This window comes from Crinia signifera, chromosome 5, assembly GCF_055691185.1.
Source record: "Crinia signifera chromosome 5, ASM5569118v1, whole genome shotgun sequence".
NCBI classification, from domain to species: Eukaryota; Metazoa; Chordata; class Amphibia; order Anura; family Myobatrachidae; genus Crinia; species Crinia signifera.
In genome coordinates this window covers 281,884,767-281,904,330 of record NC_139221.1, presented here as the reverse complement: position 1 = coordinate 281,904,330, position 19,564 = coordinate 281,884,767, and the positions used below count along the sequence as shown (strand labels likewise).

Genomic DNA, 19,564 nt, shown 5'->3' with positions numbered 1-19,564 from the left:
CCAATGATATTCTAGCTATCATTTTCTAGAATATACTAGATAAAGGCGAGTTAGACTGATTGTTTTCTATAGGCAACACCTCCACATTAGTGGGGATCATAAATCCTGCCTTAATATTGTATGAATATAAACCATAATATATAGGTTGGTGTTTGAATAAAACATGGCATATCAGACATGCTGTACTGGGGTGAACCAATAGCAGACAAGAGGGGCAGATGTATGAAGCAGGGATAAGGGAGGAGAAGTGAGCCAGAGGAGAAGTGGCCCATGGCATCCAATCAGCTGCTCTGTATAATTTTATATTATACAAATTCTAGATGTTCCTTCAGTGCTGATTGGTTGCCATGGGCCACTTCTCCTCTGGCTCACTTCTCCCTTATCACTGCTTCATACATCTACCCCAGAATTCAGCCCAGTTTCTTCCAGCCAAGCAATGGAAGTGATTCATACAGTGGAGATTGCTCACATGTCCAGGCATCATGCACTGCATGTTTTTTGTTGTTGTGCCTGTCACATAGGGGGAGGGTTATCCAGATCTGATTGCTGCTCTGCCACATTTCAGAGCCCTGCGATCAGATATCAAGCCTTCAGATGACTTGCAACAATATTACAGATCAGCTAATATCTGCAAATCCATTCACAACTCACTCACCATTGAATGATGATGCAATAGAAACAGGCTGATCCAGGCCGATGCTGATGTCACACACCCTCCATATAAACACCTCTGCATGCCTACGTTTTCTTTGACACACCCAGAAAATTGTCAGTTACCTCCCCCAATGGCCGAGTTCCCGTCAATCAACTTGTGGACAGTTAGTGATCAGAAGGAACACAGGGGGTGAAATTTAATAGGATGAGAGATTCAGAAAGTGAGAGATTTGGTAAGAAATCTCCAGTTTTATTAAAGCGGCAATCATTTACACTTCAAAATCAAACTGGTTTTGCAGTGTAAATGATTGCTGCTTTAAAAAAACTGGAGATTTCTTACCAAATCTCTCACTTTCTGAAACTCTCATCCTATTAAATCTCACCCAGGGTTTTTTCACTGAATGGGCTCACACATGCGCTCAGAGGGCAATGCAAACAACATTTTTGATTTGCGACTCCCTAGAGTAGCGGAATTTTTTTGATAGTACTCCTAGGCCAAAAATTTCTAATTGAAAAATGTAGAAAAAAATAGTAAATTACACAACTTGGGGGCGAAATGTAATAGAGGTCGATTTTTGTTAATGTTCAAAAATCACACAAAATCGCACATTTGAAAATCAAATTTTTTTGCCGCGAATTCGCATATGTAATGAGATGCGAATTTGCGGCAAAAAAGTGCGTTATGATGCGATTTTTAGACTTGAAAATGTCCGCATTTTCAGACATGCGATTTTGTGTAAACAAAAACAAAAAATGGCATGGGGTCCCCCTCCTGAGCATAACCAGCCCCGGGCTCAAAGAGCCGGTCCTGGTTTCATAAAATCACAGGGACAAACAAGTTGGCGTTACCCTGATTTTTCAAAACCAGCACCTGGCTCAAGGGCCGGTCCTGGTTCCCAAAATACGGGGGACAAAATGACTAGGGGTCCCACGTATTTCAAGAACCAGCACCGGACTTTTTATACAAAGCATTCTCACCCTGACCGGCCAACATGGGCAGGGGTCCTGGGGAAGTGGGGACCCCCTCAAAGAAGGGGTTCCCCCCCCCCCCTCCAGAACTTACCTGCCCATGTTGAAGCCCGGGGCTGTCCTCGATGCCCCTGGGCATCGTGCTGATAATTGGTGAAAAAAATTGAAAGAATCCTTTTGTATATTGCTGTGGAATTATGAGTCCCAGGAAGCCTGCGCCACATGCAGGGACTTGGAGAACCACAAGTCCCAGCATGCGGGGCAATAAAGGGATGTAACCAAGCTCCGGTCTTCTGTTTACTTCTGGGGCTCCACATCTTTTATGACTGGCAGCCATAAGCACTGGTGGTGTTTATTACATTGACCATAAATCATGGCACACAATTTTGGAATTTCAAAATTCAGAACTTCAGTCTTCACATTTAGGAAAACCATAATTTGTTGTGCCTAAGCTCTACCTCTCCTCCCATAGCCTAACCTTCCCCCTAGTGCTTAACCTGAACCTCTCCTCCCATAGCCTAACCTTCCCCCTAGTGCTTAATCTGAACCTCTCCTCCCATAGCCTAACCTTCCCCCTAGTGCTTAACCCGAACCTCTCCTCCCATAGCTTAACATTCTCCTAGTGCTTAACCCTAACCTCTCCTCCCGTAGCTTAACATTCTCCTAGTGCTTAACCCTAACCTCTCCTCCTGTAGCCTAACCTTCCCCCTAGTGCTTAACCCGAACCTCTCCTCCCATAGCTTAACATTCTCCTAGTGCTTAACCCTAACCTCTCCTCCTGTAGCCTAACCTTCCCCCTAGTGCTTAACCTGAACCTCTCCTCCCATAGCCTAACCTTCCCCCTAGTGCTTAATCTGAACCTCTCCTCTCGTAGCCTAACCTTCCCCCTAGTGCTTAACCCGAACCTCTCCTCCCATAGCTTAACATTCTCCTAGTGCTTAACCCGAACCTCTCCTCCCGTAGCTTAACATTCTCCTAGTGCTTAACCCTAACCTCTCCTCCTGTAGCCTAACCTTCCCCCTAGTGCTTAACCCGAACCTCTCCTCCCATAGCCTAACCTTCCCCAGTGCTTAACCCTAACCTCTCCTCCCATAGCTTAACAATCTCCTAGTGCTTAACCCTAACCTCTCCTCCCGTAGCCTAACCTTCCCCCTAGTACTTAACCCTAAACTTCTTCTCCCATAGCCTAACCCTCCCCCTAGTGCTTAACCTTGACCTCTCCTCCCATAGCCTAACCCTCCCCCTAGTGCTTAACCCTAACCTCTCCTCCCATAGCCTAACCTTCCCCCAAGTGTTTAACCCTAACTGTACCCTACCCTCCCCCTAGTGCTTAACCTTATCCTCCCCTCCCATAGCCTAACCCTCCTCAAGTGCTTAACCTCTACCTCTCCTCCCGTAGTCTAACCCTCCCCCTAGTGCTTAACCCCAACCTCTCCTCCCGTAGTCTAACCTCCCCCTAGTGCTTAACCCTAACCTCTCCTCCCATAGCCTAACCTTTCCCCAAGTGCTTAACCTCTACCTCTCCTCCCATAGTCTAACCCTCCCCCTAGTGCTTAACCCTAACCTCTCCTTCCATAGCCTAACCCTCCCGCTAGTGCTTAACCCTAACCTCTCCTCCCATAGCCTAACCTTTCCCCAAGTGCTTAGCCTCTACCTCTCTTCCCATAGCCTAACCTTCCCTAAGTGCTTAACCCTAACCTCTCCTCCCATAGCCTAACATTCTCCTAGTGCTTAACCCTAACCTCTCCTCTCGTAGCCTAACCTTCCCCAAGTTCTTAACCCTAACCTCTCCTCCCGTAGCCTAACACTAAGTAAACATCCCCCGCATCTCTCTTCCATCCCCCTGTCACCCTATTCCATCCCCTTATTACCCACTGCCTCGCATGTTATAGTAGCGATCACTATACACACACACACATGTGGCGGCCATTCTGCGATAACTTGCTGGGGTCTTGTAATAATTTTTATTGTCTTACGGGTCCCAGAACAAAATAGTTTTAGAACCCCCATACTCTATCCAGATACTAAAAAAGTGCATCCCCTACTACTGCTCAGGAGTGTGTCTATGGTTTAGTACAGGGGTCCTCAAATTATTTTGCTCTGGGACCCCATCATACAATAAAAATAATGACAGGACCCCAGCTAGTTACCACAGAAGGCCATCACATCACGTGTGTGGTCAGCAGACAGCACATACATGGCAGCATTGTGGAGGCACAGAGTGATGGGAGGAGTCTAAAGTAACAGAAAATTCAACAGATTTTTCAAACTCCTTGAATCTCTGACAGAGTAGAAAAGTCATCAGCCTGATGGTCAGCAACATGGAGTCGCGACCCCATGCTAAGAAAGGTCGGGACCCACTTTGGGGTCAGGACCCACAGTTTGAGAACCTCTGGTTTAGTAGATCAGCACTATAATCAGCCTGGTTAGTATGCTAATTACTGCTACAGCCTCTACTTTGTACCACATCAGCACTACTATATGCATAAATGAAAAGCTGCCCTTGAGGCTGGAGGGCAGAGGACTGAGCACTGGTCTGTATACAGTTAGCATACTGAGGGCCAGATGTATCAAGCTTCAAAAAGTGATAAAATGGATAGTGATAAACAGCCAGCAAATCAACTCCCATCATATAGGCGGAGTTTAAAAATGATAATTAGCAGCTGATTGGCTGGCTGTTTATCACTCTCCACTTTATCACTTTTTGAAGCTTGATACACCTGGCCCTGAATATACTTACTATAAGAGGGGAAATATATTTGTAAAGGCTTTTGAATAACCTGTAGGTCATGGGTTATCTTTTAAAGAGATAGCCCTAACGCAATAGCTGAAATTACATCTAAATTGCCAATTAATTTAACACTACACTTACTACTAATGGAAGTTTCAGGGATGTTAAAACCTATGCTCCAGTTTGTAGCTATTGTGAGGTGCGGTATGTGTGATGCACCGAGGTATGTGTGATGCACGAGGTGTACCCAGCAGTAATACGTTCTTCTTGTGAGTAACTCATGTCACCTATATAGCAGCTTTATTCCACACACTTCTAATACATAGTGCAAAGGTTCATGAGGTACTGCGCGAATGTAACACATAGCTGCAGATTTCCACCACTGAATACACGTCATTAGAATAAGTCAAAGTGCTCTTTCCTTTATTCTGTTAACAAAAGCAGTGGTTTACGTGTACATGTGTTCCTTATTCATTAGGCAGGTAATGAAGCATTTGCAGGAAAGTAATTACATACAGCAAATCTGACAGTTCTTAACATTGCATTAATAATCACTACAATTAGTTGTGATGATGGAAGCAATTTGCAGCGCGTCACACACATAAATAATGCTGCGATTCCTGCACGTGTCATTTTTATGTATTAAGGATGCCACCTTGTTGTGACATTCTCACTGATACTCTACTTGAGATGAAATTACGGCGAGATGAGTGATTTTATCTGAAAGGTAAAACAAGTTTATGCCATACTGATTAAATTAGCAAGGTGACTTTGAAAAATAGTACTTATGTGGGCTGGATGCAGGTGACTGTGCAGTGCCAGAAATTGTTGGCACGTGTGTGCCCATGTTATTTACTAGAGCTAAACTGACTATTAATCACAGTTTCTTTTTATAATGTGAGCGCTATATAGGACCACAGACCCCAAAATATAAACTAGCTGCAAATAGCAGTATGGGAATGTCTGACATTCTATTCAGTCCCTATTGTTGTCTGTTGCCAGCTATTTCTTACTCGGTGGCTGATTGTGGGGCCAATTCAGTATTGTTGGGAAACTGCCAGGACCCGTTCTGCGCATGTGGAGGATGGGTCAAGCATTCGCATGGCTACAAATGTGAACACCTCTGGCTGATTGACAGACAGGGACATTCACGGTGGAAGCAGCCAGCGTAGTGAGGCACTGCATCTGCAACACAGTTTTATTTGGCCTTACATGGTCCTGCGGTAAGGAGGTGTTGTGCAGATGGAGGGTGGCTGGTGGGAAGGAGGTGGTGTGCAGGCAGGGGGTGGTATGCGGGAAGGAGGTGTTGTGCAGGCAGGGGGCGGTATGCGGGAAGGAGGTGTTGTGCAGGCAGGGGGCGGTATGCGGGAAGGAGGTGTTGTGCAGGCAGGGGGCGGTATGCGGGAAGGAGGTGTCGTGCAGGCAGGGGGTAACGTGTGGGGAGGAGGTGTTGTGCAGGCAGGGGGTAACGTGGGGGAAGGAGGTGTTGTGCAGGCAGGGGGTAACGTGTGGGGAGGAGGTGTTGTTCAGGCAGGGGGTAACGTGGGGGAAGGCGGTGTTGTGCCGGCAGAGGGTAATGTGGGGGAAGGAGGTGTGCAGGCAGGGTGTAACGTGTGGGAAAGAGGTGTTGTGCAGGCAGGGGGTAACGTGTGGGAAGGAGGTGTTGTGCAGACAGGGGGCGGTATGAGGGAAGGAGGTGTTGTACAGGCAGGTTTTAACGTGCGGGAAGGAGGTGTTGTCCAGGCATGGGGTAACGTGTGGTAAGGAGGTGTTGTGTAGGCAGGGGGTAACAGGTGGGAAGGAGGTGTTGTGCAGGCAGGGGGCGGTATGAGGGAAGGAGGTGTTGTCCAGGCAGGGGGTAACGTGTGGGAAGGAGGTGTTGTGCAGGCAGGGGTTAATGTGCAGGAAGGAGGTGTTGTGCAGGCAGGGGTTAACGTGCGGGAAGGAGGTGTTGTCCAGGCAGGGGGTAACATGTGGGAAGGAGGTGTTGTGCAGGTAGGGGGCGGTTTGCGGTAAGTAGGTGTTGTGCAGGCAGGGGTTAACATGCGGAAAGGAGGTGTTGTGCAGGCAGGGGGTAACGTGGGGGAAGAAGGTGTTGTGCAGGCAGGGTGTAACATGGGGGAAGGAGGTGTTGTGCAGGCAGGGGGTAACATGGGGGAAGGAGGTGTTTTGCATGCAGGGGGTAACATGCGGGAGGGAGGTGTTGTGCAGGCAGGGGGTAACGTGCAGAAAGGAGATGTTGTGCAGGCAGGGGGTAACGTGGAAAGGGGGTGTTGTACAGGCAGGGGGTAGTGAGTGGGAGCAAAGTGTGCAGGCAGGGGGTGGCAGGTGGGAAGGGGGTGTAGTGCAGGCAGGGGGCGGTATGTGGGAAGGGGGTGTTGTGCAGGCAGAGGGTGGCTGGTGGGAAGGAGGTGTTGTACAGGCAGAGGGTGACATTGAGGAAGGAGATATTGTGCAGGCAGGGGGTAGTGAATGGGAGCGAAGTGTACAGGCAGGGAGTGGCAAGCAGGAGGGAGGTGTTGTACTGGCAGAGGGTGACATTTAGGAAGGAGATGTTGTACAGGCATTCATGAAAGTGGTGTTATGCACCTCCAACTGTACCGATTTAGCCGGTACAGTACCGTTTTTTAATGGTCTGTACCGGCTAAATCGAACTGTACCGAATGTACCGATTTTTTAAAGCCGGCTCTTCCTTTTCTGGGAGTTGTAGTTCCAAGTGCTTGCTTCAACGCTGGCTGCTCTAGTTACGGCAGCATGAGGTGGGAGACTACGTCTCCCAAGGTGCCCTGCGGGGGGACTCAGCAGTCTCAGCGTGCCCGCCTCCCCCCTGCTAACATGGCTGTGGCGGCCCTGCTGCCTCCCGGGGGTTCTGAGAGTCCACACACACGTGCGGAGGTGCCGGGAATGACAGGCGCTGCAGCAAGAGGCATGCATCCCTGCTCCCTCTTGCTGTAAGCCGAGAGACGAGCACTCAGCCCTCCCGCTACCGCACATCGCCGGAGAGCCCGGGCCGGGACTGAGGCTGTGCTGGACTGGGAAAAGATAAGGTAGGCGGCAGCAGCAGGCTGTGTAAACTACACGATGTGGTATATATGAAGGCTGCACATTCGGAAAGGGGGTGTGACCACGCCCACTTTAACCCTTGGCCACACCCCTTCCCGAATGTGTACCGATTTCTGCCGCACAGATGTTGGAGGGTATGCTCCTCCTGCATTTGTATGCTAAGGGTCACATATGCTAAGCTGCTGCCATAAGCTTAGCATATATGATCCTTACTGAATCAGGCCGTGTAGTTTAATGGAATTGCTGTAGGAAGGGAATTCCCCCCTGCCACCACCACCACCACCACTGTTCCTGCTCAAAACTCTTCCATTCTAATACACACCTTCCCTCTCCTCTCTCTACCAAAGCATCAGCCCATGGGGAACACAGGACATACATAAAACAAAGGGCAGGATAATACTCCAGTTGAGGTGTGTGCATAGCAGTTTGGTTGGCTGTAGCAGCACAGAAAAGGTCATGTACACAAGAGTGAGAGGTGGTTACCACAGCTTAGGTAGATCTGGGGGTAGCAAGGAAGCGTACCTTGAGATAAGATTTGAGATGTGTAAAGGTGAGGTGTAGAGAAGGGTTAGTCATTTTACATAAATTCCGGACCAATGTACGAATTCCATTCGCAGATTGGTGCTGCAAGAGAATAGTCTTTGTGCAGTATCTAAAATGGTTTGAGGTAGAAGTTGATGGGTAAAGGGACTGTCTGACAAGGGAAGCTTGTAGTAGTCAGAGTAAGAAATGATGAGTGCCAGAATACAGCCCTTTCTTAGCGGAGATGCAACATCTTACTCATTGCAAAGTTTTAAAGATGGGGCTGACAATACTGAGAGATACTGAATGGGAGCAATAAATCAGGGGACGAAGTCATGTGTGACACCATGGCTGAGGGTGTAGGAGACTGAAGAAATAGTGGTTGCCGATGTGGTGACTGGGAATTAAAATAGATAATCAGGTCTGTTTAGGAAATGTTACACTGTACACCACCATGGGACATCATGTCAAGATAGCATGGAGACCGTATGAGCTTGTTATATACTGTGTGTGGTATACTAAGTACATGTGAGACCATATAGATTTATTTGTAGATATCACTAAATCCTCAGCTATGGAAAGTTGTCAATATAAGTCAATGTACGGTTTTGTACAATCCAAGGCATAACAACAGATTTGTGAATGAAAAAGCAGCTAAATTGGTTAGATGCCATAGAGCCATTTTCTGTTAAGGAGAACTGTGAGGACATCTACAAAGACATGTACATGTATAACTCAGACTCAAACAACTGATTGAGTGGGGGTCACAGCCTAATTGTACTTCTTGCTGCAGCTTTTTAGTGTGTATTCTATTACTCTGTTCATTTTGCTACTGTTCTCACTTCAAAAATTGTTCTTGTATTACTAAAACAAGATGTAAACATCTAAAAATTAAACCGTTTACTTAAGAATTTTTTTTTAAAGAAAATACTATTTAAATCCTGAAAATCAGATTTAAACCAAAGATATCAATTTTTTTTTTAAATCACATTTTTATGCAACCCTGGCAAACATGATAAAAAATGGGTTGCTGTAACAGAGCCGTTAACATAGCAGAGAGTGGCTGTCTCCTGACGTTAGTGCGATGCATTTTAATTCTTCACTTTTCCTGAAACATAGGGCCTTATTCTGTTCGGTGTGGTCCGTTCCGAATTCTTTTGGAGGGCGCTTTTTAGCCGTCTGCGCATGCGTAAGCAACGCTATGCGCATGTGCCACGCATGGTCTCCGTACTCGTTCTCAGTAATACCGTCCACAAATGTGCACCGCAATGACTCGGGAAATATGGGCCTAATATGGGCGTCATTCGGACCTACACAAGGGCGTGGTTTCAAAGTGGGAAAAACTGGGCGTACACGAGGGAGTGCACTAACTGTGGTAGGCATGCATTCAGACAGCACACCGACTGCAAACAAAGCAACACGCATGAAATATGCGGACTTCATAAGCAAGTTTCACTTTGCGGAGACCACTTGTTCATGTGCTAGGCATTCGGTTCGCCCAATTAGTACGCCCGCACCTGAAGCACTGTCAGCTGAACACAATACAATCCACTCCTCAACTCATTAGTCATTAATTACACTCTTTTCATTGCTTCAATTGGAAGCATTGCTGCCTAAATGGACCATTAGTAAATACACAAATATAAGCTGAAAACACCACTGCATGTTTGCTATTTTACCCACATTTATACTGCAAGCAATGGTCCGAAATTGGTACCAATAATATAATTTTACATGTCACTTTTACATTCAGCTAATGTAAAGTGGTAGTAATGTTGTTTAAGTATCAATTAGGATTTAATTGATGACAATTACAAACAATCCATTTTTTATGCATAAAATTGCATAAGTGTGTCATGTGTCAGATGTATGAGTTCAGATAACAGTCGTGAGGTTTGCGGACATACCCCGTATCGGTGCGTACGGGCAGCTTCCCCTCCGTTCTGATGCTGTAAGACCGTCCAGAATCTTTGTGTGGCCACCGCACACGCACGGTTTGGATGTTGTGCGAAAACACACCCTCTTCTTAGAGAGTGAGTCCGTCCGAATGCGGAGGACCTGTGGGCGTTTGTTCTTACAATGTCCGCACAGCGTGGCGTTCGGTCAGCTCCGAAAGAATTCGGAAAAGACTGCACCAACCAGAATAACCTCCATAGTGAAGTGTAGTAATCCTCTGTACTGTGAGCACATCCAGGGGATACAATATAATTTACACTTCACTGTACACTGCAGGTGCCTTGGGAAGATCTGCGCTACCTGTTCGGAGAAATTATGTATGGCGGCCACATAACTGATGACTGGGACAGGAGATTATGTCGGACATACTTAGAGGAGTTTATGAGCACAGAAATGGTGAGTGAGTTTCATTATGTTTGTATTTATCATTGCGCTTTGTAAGACAGTTGTTGTCCTCTTATTCCTCTCTACTGCGGTTCCTGCAGTATTTACTATACAAGGACCAGTGTGGTCAGCCGGACTACTCCCTCATCTTACATTCTTGTTTCTTAAAAGCCCTTAACCTTTCACTGGTATATTCCATTTATCATATGAAATCTTCTATTAAACCAGAAGTCATTGGGCATCATGGACAGTGTAATGGTTAGCATTACTGCCTCACAGCACTGAAGTCATAGGTTCAATACCCACCATTGCCCTAACTGTGTGGAGTTTGTATATTCTCCCCATGTTTGCATGGGTTTACTCCGGGTACTCCGGTTTCCTCCCACAATACAAAAATATACTGGTAGGTTAATTGGCTCCCAACAAATTAACCCTAGAACGTCTGTGTGTGCGTGTACATGTGGTAGGGAATATAGATTGTAAGCTCCACTGGGGCAGGGACTGATGTGAATGCTCAACTATACTCTGTAAAGCGCTGCAGAATATGTGTGCGCTATATAAGAAACTGTTAATAAATTAATGAAACAATTTGCAAACTTTGCTGCTGATGTGTTATCATTACAGGTTGAGTTATCCAAAATGCTCGGAACCAGAAGCATTTTGGAAAAACTGTTTATTCTGTGTTTCAGAATATTTTTATATTTCAATGAGGTATCTTGAGGACAGGACCCATTTGTGAACACATAATGCATTTATGCTGTATAAACACATCAAACACATGAAATACGCACAAAGATATTTTACCTGTGCATGAAACAAAATTTGTGTACTATCTCAGGCACTGAATTTGAATACTAAGCAATGATTTTCTTGCACATATTTAGTGCCAGTTACATATCATTTACGCAATAGTGCCAGTTACAGATCATATCCGCAATAGTGCTAGTTACAACTGTATCATGTCCCCAGTGGTGCTGGTACAGATGTCCCCAGTAGTCCCAGTTACACATCATGTCCTCAGTAGTCCCAGTTACATTTCATGTTCTCAGTAGTCCCAGTTACATTTCATGTTCCCAGTAGTGCCGGTTACATATCATGTCCCCTGGAGTGCCAGTTGCAGATCCTGACCCCAGTAGTGCATTTAGCAAAAAAAGGGGGGGGTCTAACAGTAATCTAGAAGGCAACTGTAAATAATTATATTGTTGAGCGTCTCTGCCACTACACGGGTAAGAGACAGGAAGGGCCAGCCCAGCTGATACCGTACTAGCCACTCCTGGTTACCTACAGCCTGGACTGTTTTATACAGCTCACAGAAACCCAAGGTGACATGTAATATCTGGGACATGTTATAGTATGTGCTTTATCACATACAGGTTTTGATAATCAAAGATGTGTTTGTTGTTATTAAAAACAAAAAATAAAGTGTTAATACAGATTGTAAGCTTGCAGCAGGGCCCTCTAACCTCCAAGTCTGAATGTTGTTACCCAGTTTGTTGTATCACTGTCTCCTATTGTAAAGCGCAACGGAATCTGCTGCGCTATATGAGAAACTGTAAATAAGTAAATGTAATGACTGAACCTGTGTGATAGAAAGGCAAATACACACTTTTGTCTTTGTGCACTTTTATATGTGGTCCAATTGCTTTGAATTTCAAACTAGCTCTTCTCATTGTCGTGGTTCCCAGCCTGATTTTTGTTATGTATCTCCCATGTGCTGCATTATACAGACTGGACTATACTAGCGTACATCAGCTATTTCATATATAAAGATGTTAAAATGCATCAATAATTGACAGAGTAACATGGTCTGCCCTATTTATTTGTATATACTGTATAACATAATAATTGTGGCTTTTCTAATTACAGAAATTAGTAATGTATCAATTTTGCCCATTGTAAAGTGTTTTTACAAATGTATAATTAACGCAGTCATTAATCTGCTTCCTTCTTTAAGCTGGATGGTGAGCTGTCGCTGGCTCCTGGCTTTGTAGCACCACCAAATTTGGATTACATTGGATACCACGATTATATTGATAAAATGCTACCTGCCGAGAACCCTGTGTTGTATGGGCTGCACCCAAACGCAGAGATAGAATTCCTAACAGTGACCTCTGATAACCTGTTCAAGACTATACTGGAAATGCAACCGAAGGATATGCTGATTGGTGAAGGGACTGGACTGTCTGCAGAGGAAAAGGTAGGCGATGCGCAGCATATTCTAGACCAGTGAAAGTATACCTGGTGCCTGCAGGGAGTGGAGGCACCAATTGTGGGGGCTACAAAATAGATTATATAGGTGATATGATATTCTTATTGGGCAAGAAAAAGCGCTACAACTTAATGGTGTTCAATGACATAGATTGGTCCTATTAAATAGGCCTATGCTCAGATTCTCTTATGTAATCTTAACATACAAGGACCTGGCAAATTCTACACCAGGGAAGTTCTTTCATGTTATTAGTTTGAGATGCAATCTCATCAGAGGCATAACTCTGGGAGGCAATGGAGTCATCTGTTGCCGGTCTCCTGCTCCTAAGGGGGCACCTCTTCTCCACTGAGAATTTAAATCATTACTTCTGTAGCAGAGTTCTGAAATATGTGGTGTTCTCTTTCTTTCTCGGGACACAAAAAACGTGAACCTATGTCAACATTTTGACCCTGTTGACTTCTTGCATGTCGAACTTTTGGGGTTAACCTATTGACTGTCTATGTAGACCAGGGGTGGGGAACCTCCGGCTTGCGGGCCGTAAACGCCCCCGTAGGCACTTTGAGGCCTGCCCTCCCACCCGGTGGTCTGCACGGGAGACATGTAAGGGAGTCTTGCGTGAGGTGGTGACACGGGTGGGAGCGCAACAGGGGTCCATCACCAGCCGGTAGCAGTTAATCTGTGGCGGATGGCGCATAGGATGGGGGAGTTCTGCGGTGGCTGGAGTATGGGACAGGGGAATTCTGCGGTGGCCAGAGCATGGAACGGGGTAATCAGTCCCTCGGAAGAATTTCATCCATTTAAAATGGCCCTTGTAGCAAAAAAGGTTCCCCACTCCTGATGTAGACACTGTAGATCAACCGTAACCAGATGAAAGTAGTAAGGGCTAACATTAATATGGAAAGATCCTCATTACGGTAGATGGGCCAAGTAAATATATCTACTGTCAAATTCTCTCTGTTAAGATCATATAGTATCATCCATCATTACTATGATCAGCATTTTACAATTTAAAACAAACACAGAGATAAACCAAGACTGGTCATTAACAGAGGGAAGATACATTTGGGTATGATCCATGTGAAGCTGCCTCACAGTACTCTGAATGATATTAGCAGCAGAGACCAGGTAGACCCAGACAAACTGATCTCTTCAGTAGGTAGGATAAGAATCAGAGTGCGTTCTAATGTTGGTGTAATGCAACGGCTCCTTCAGTTCTAAGTGGTTATCACTGTCACAGGCTGTCGAGAGAGATAAATAATTACTAAGGATTGAATCATTGGTCTCATTGTAGTTCAGATACTCTCTTCAAATAAAGCATTTTTCATGTAAGACCATGCAGGTTCTGTTTATGGAGCTCATCGGTGCCAGACGGAGGCTGGTCAAAGTCCCGTTTTTTAAGCTTGTTCCATAGGAGTCAGACCGCAGTGCTTATTCACAACAATGGGTGCTGCAGGATGCAACAGTAGTTCGCATTTTGCAGCGGTCTGTGAATTTCCCTGCCTGCCTTAAGGCCCCCATACACTACGCGATTTGGGCCCGATTTCACCCGATTCTGGAGGATCGGGCTGAGAAATTGCCCAAATCGCATAGGGTATGACATCCAATCTGATTTGATGTGCGGTCCCGTGTGCGTCGGACGGTCTGCACATAAGATAAATCTTATGTGCAGCCGGCATTGAGCTGGTCTGGGGGATTGAGGACCGGAGAGCAGGGTCTGGTCCATGTGTGATGCAGAGGGGGTAGTCAGCTAGCGGCAGGAGAGGTGGCGGGGAGTGGGGTCTGGTCCAGCTGCAGGCGGGGTAGTGAGCTAGCGGGTGGACTGGAGACTAGGTAACGGCAGGCGGGGAGCACGGAGCATAACAGAGTCCGGTTAGCGGGAGAATAGGAAACATCCTATTCAAAAGACTGGGCGGCCGCTGATTGGCCGAGAGCTCAGCCAATCAGCGACCGCCTTGCCCGCCCAGTCTTTTGAATATGATGTTTCCTATTTCTCCCGATCGCCACTACCCGGACTTTGTTATGCGCCGTGCTCCCCGCCTGCCGCTACCTAGTCTCCAGTCCACCCGCTAGCTCACTACCCCTCCTGCAGCTGGACCAGACCCCGCCACCTCTCCTGCCTCTAGCTGACTACCCCCTCTGCATCACACATACTACTACTCTCCGGTCCCCGGTCCCCCAGACGGACCCTGACTCCCCCTGCCTGCAAGCTCCCCCCAGACCCTGCTCTCCCACAGCTCCCCCGGATTTACATGTGATAAATCGATCCGATTTATCACATGTAAAAAATGGCACATCAAGTGCCAAATCATATAAGGAGCTGCGGGGGGAGCTCAGGGGAAGTCGGGGCCGACATTAGAAGTAGTGTATGGGGGCCTTTAGATTGTCACTAAAATTTTCTGCACAATTTCATGAAAACCAGCTTCATAAATAATAAATAAGCCACGTAGTGTCTTTTACGATAACAAAATTGTGAGGTTTAGAAGGGTCTAAATATATTTGTAGCATTTCTTTAGCCTCCGCTCTTCCACCTCTTATAGGTTAAGAATGTCCTTGATGACATTCTGGAGAAGCTGCCAGAAGAATATAATCTTCCAGAGATTATGCTGAAGACCACAGAGAGAAGTCCATACATCCTGGTCTGTTTCCAGGAATGCGAGAGGATGAATGCTCTCATGAAAGAAATCCGGAGATCGCTGAAAGAGCTGGACCTGGGACTGAAGGTAAAGCAGCGTTTACAGGAAGCTAACATTCTAATCTGACTCTTCCTGACACCGGAATCTTCTCATCCCTCCAGGGAGAGCTGACCATTTCCTCCGCTATGGAAGCGCTGCAGCTCGCACTGTACTATGACAGTGTTCCTGACTCCTGGACAAAGTTGGCTTATCCATCCACATTTGGCCTGGGGCATTGGTGAATATTCTCATAATACTTATTTAAAATCTGCTTTACCACTGTATTGTAAGAGGAATACAGGTTGAGTATCCCCTATCCGAAATGCTCGGGACCACGAGAATTCCGGATAGGGGAATATTCCGGTTTTTGGAATAAATTGTTTTAGCCATACTTACCTGTCCCCTGATGGTGTCCGGTGGTCCCTCGGCGTCCACGCAGTTCCCGGGCGTCCACAGCAGGCCTCCGGCATCTTCTCCGGGTCTCCAGCGGTCCCAGGAATGCATTGCGCGAGTGTGCGCGCGCACCGGTGACGTCACCGGCGCGCAATGCATTCCTGGACCGCTGGAGACCCTGGAGAAGATGCCGGAGGCCTGCTGTGGACGCCCTGGGACTTGGTAAGTATGAAAAGAGGGTTAGGGGGGGTGGGTAAAAAAAAAAAAAAATTCGAATGATTCCAAAAACCACGGTTTTTGGAATAATTCGGATAAGAGATATACGGATACGGGATACTCAACCTGTATATAGAAATGCACTTTTCCTCCTAGATCGTAAAAGGCGTATTGGTAACATCCTCTCATTTTACAGGATTAATGATCTTCTCTTGCGTTGCCGAGAATTGGATATGTGGACACAGGATCTGGTATTACCGGCTGTGGTCTGGCTCTCTGGATTTTTCAACCCACAGTCTTTTTTGACAGGTAAGTTCTTAATTTCCCTAAAATATACTTGATTGATCTATTATCGACCTAATTACCTTAAAGAAGTGTTTTAGGATAGTAGTAAGGTAAAATACAGCAAATGTAATATGATCAGGTGTTATGATAAGGTTATTTAGGAAGGTGTAGTGTCCATTATTTATATAATGTGCTACTCACAGGAGTCATTTACCTTAGAACGGTGATGGCTAATATTAACACTCTACCCTACGTGGACAGGCTACCAAACTCCTTTGCGCAATCCCGATATCCCAGATTGAAATTCCAGACATTTTGGAGCCAAATCCCAGGATCCCGCCCATCCTGAGACTGGCCAATCTACTTGTATAGCACACCATGCTTCAGACACACTATCTTATTCCCCCCTCCATGTCCACTGGGATGGTAAAGTTTGAATAAATCTTTTTTTTTTTTTATGTAAAAAAAAAAAAAAAGTTTAAACCTATGATGTTGACCTTTGGCCTGCCGACCAATTGTGGTTGACCTAATGACTGTTTACCTTTTTATTGTCGACTGTCCGACCAAACACCCTATAAAAGATTAAGGGCTTCTCACCTTCCTTGGCTTGTGCAATAGGACAAATGCAAAAGTCCTCAAAACGCAAATGGCAGCATTTATCGGATGAGCTGTACATCGCCTTTATAATCACAAATATTCCTGCATGCAGGTTTATAAACACTGGTTTGAAATGAGTGGGATGTATTAGATAGAGGGCGGCACCCAGTAACGTCCTCAGCCATTCTCCGCCGCCCATCGCCAGCTACCACATAGATAGATATAGCATATGCCCTAGCAGCTTGCGTTAAGAGCTGTCCTTTGCGATGTGCAGCAGCTCCCCCAACCCGGAGGGCTGATGGTGATGTAGCTGCTGCGGTCTCTGCTGACCGCCTTCTCCTCCTTCTTGCACCCGGAAGGGCATGTAGGAGCTGGGGAGGGGGTTTAAATTTCCAGGCAGCACAGCAGTGTATACAAATGTCAAATTTTTTAATACAATTCCCTTTCTGAGGGATTATCCTTTTGTGAAGCGAGAGCCAGGGTAAGCCTACCACACACATCATATTCATTATTCAAGTGTTTATATTAACAGTTTTGAACTCCTTTTTAATAGCAATTATGCAGAGCATGGCGCGGAAGAACGAATGGCCGTTGGATAAAATGTGTCTAACCATCGATGTGACAAAGAAGGTGAAAGATGACTTTGGACACCCACCACGTGAGGGAGCATATATTCATGGGCTGTTTATGGAAGGTAAAAACATTTCCACTATAAGTGCCAATCCACTGATGCATGTGTCAGCACACATAAATCATGGGTCTGTTCTGGGATAAAGAACTCTGGCGAAGTGAAGAAGATAACACACCAGCCAATCAGCTCTTAGCTGTAACTTACCTGTTAAGAGCTGATTTGGCTGGTACGTTATCTCCTTCTACTTTATTCCTTCACCAGGCTGAATACATCTGTCTCAGTAACTGTTTCAACCCATACCCCTTTCACACTGAGGCAGGCACCCAGAATAAGCCTAGGTACGGTGTCAGTATAAATCAGGAGTATATGGCTATGAGAAGATATGGTTTTACTGGGGGTTTATGTTAAAAAGCAAAGGATTAAAGCTGGAAGCTAGGCATCTCTCTCTACTCACTCCTGTATACCCACTGTGGAATTTCTATTTGTTTCGTAAATATCACGCGGAAACAATCTATAAACAGAGGTCGAAGTAGTTTTCAAGTGAACTTTAATTTTGTAAAAATTAAAATACAGATCAATATACAACATTTGTCTCTTCAGGTGCTAGATGGGACATTCAGACGGGGGTGATATCAGAAGCACGTCTTAAAGAGCTGACCCCAGCCATGCCGGTTATTTACGTCAGAGCTATTCCAGTGGACAAACAAGAGCTGAAGAATGTATACGAATGCCCTGTATACAAAACGAAGATCAGAGGTCCTACTTACGTCTGGACATTTAACCTGAAGACCAAGGAGAAGCCAGCTAAATGGGTTCTTGCAGGCGTGGCATTGTTGCTGACTGTTTAATATCGCAGACTCTGGTCCAGAACTAAACAAACAAACTCGTATCCAGTGCGCAGCTTGGTGACCATTTTGCAGAAACCTCAATTTAACTGTACTTTAGACAGAGCTTTGCGATCATCTGGTCTGCATAACATTGCAGCCATAGTTACCAAGCACTACCTACATATAAAATTATAGAAATATATATAAAAAAAAATCTCTAAAAATTAGAAGTAAAAGCATTTACAAGTTAACATTCAGTTATATAGCAGCTAAGATAGAGGAATTAAACGTTATTCTCAAAGTGACATTAACTGCAGATTCTAGTAATACTGCACAAGCTATACAGTTGCCAGAGGAAAACGTGGCATTTAAACATAAAAAAATATGCATTCATTAAGCTCCAGAATTTTAAAAATCAAGATGGCGTATAAAATAAAGCTATATTCCACTTGGATTAAAATACTCATTTACAGAGGCTCAACTTCTAGTGCCATAGTATAAAAGTTTAGGCAATAGCCTATTATCTCTTCTAGAATTTAAAAGGAAGGCATGGCCAGTGCATAATACGACGTACAGAATTGTGTGTTATCATCTGACAGCAGCGGAAACTACAGGAAACCTTAATGTCTTGACATATGATCAAAAAATTCTGCTCATGGAAGGGGGGGGGGGGGGGGGGCTTAATTAGGATATAGCTGGCGATAGTATGCAGGAATGCGTGTTCTCTCTGCCTGCCCCTAGTACACACGTTATAAGATGTCTGCTTATGTGATTTAAGCCATTGAAATTATCTTTTAGTCAGATTCAGTCATCTTCCGCCAATCGTTTATGTAAGCTAAACAAAAAGAAGAAAAAAAAAAATATAGAAGTTTAATCCACAGTGAAGGGAATGTCTGTAATTCATTTTTCACTTATGTACAAAATGTAAGTAAATGGACCACTGTATCAGAGCAGTTATAGATCACGTGTCATATTTATACTTTTGTATTATACAAAATTTAATATTTTCAGAAATGTTAATTATGTTTCACAAATATGTATCCTCTGCATAACAGCACTTTTCAATAAATATTTTTCATTAAAAAAAAACCTGTTTCCATTTTTTTGTTTTTTTATATACGTTAAATATTTAAATTATGTATTTCTCTCACCCCAGAAGTTTAGTTTAGAAGGAAATGAGCATTGAATGCTTTTGAAGATTTGACGGCCAATAAGAACCACTTGGCCCATCTAGTCTGCCCCTTTTTTAAACAGGTTTCCTCAAACCGTATTTGATCCTTATTTCTTTGTAAGGATAGGACGCATTACTAGCAAGTGACACTTGGTAACATGTTCTAATTAGCATTTTATAATGGAAAATGCATATTCCTAATAATGATTTTAACCCTTTCATTGGTGGTTTTTGCTGTTTTTAGGGGGAGTGCTCCCTAATTAAAAAAAAACACCACGCTGTCT

The 19,564-nt window shown here is 45.0% G+C and overlaps 2 protein-coding genes across 4 annotated transcripts in view; one reads left to right on the top strand and one right to left on the bottom strand.

The window, feature by feature from the left end:
- DNAH11 (dynein axonemal heavy chain 11) overlaps positions 1 to 18,764 on the top strand; it is a 262,190-nt gene extending 243,426 nt beyond the window's left edge. The window contains exons 77-83 of the mRNA XM_083189115.1: positions 10,172 to 10,291; positions 12,234 to 12,476; positions 15,026 to 15,208; positions 15,283 to 15,398; positions 15,966 to 16,078; positions 17,205 to 17,345; positions 17,883 to 18,764. Coding sequence (XP_083045241.1) covers positions 10,172 to 10,291; positions 12,234 to 12,476; positions 15,026 to 15,208; positions 15,283 to 15,398; positions 15,966 to 16,078; positions 17,205 to 17,345; positions 17,883 to 18,130 — 1,164 coding nt within the window. The 3' untranslated portion in view covers positions 18,131 to 18,764. The remainder of the gene's footprint in view (positions 1 to 10,171; positions 10,292 to 12,233; positions 12,477 to 15,025; positions 15,209 to 15,282; positions 15,399 to 15,965; positions 16,079 to 17,204; positions 17,346 to 17,882) is intronic.
- The window catches only part of CDCA7L (cell division cycle associated 7 like), a 39,303-nt gene continuing 37,551 nt past the window's right edge, over positions 17,813 to 19,564 (bottom strand). For all 3 annotated transcript variants that reach the window (XM_083189112.1, XM_083189113.1, XM_083189114.1), the window contains exon 8: positions 17,813 to 18,944. In XM_083189112.1, the coding sequence (XP_083045238.1) occupies positions 18,914 to 18,944 (31 nt within the window). In that variant the 3' untranslated portion in view covers positions 17,813 to 18,913. The remainder of the gene's footprint in view (positions 18,945 to 19,564) is intronic.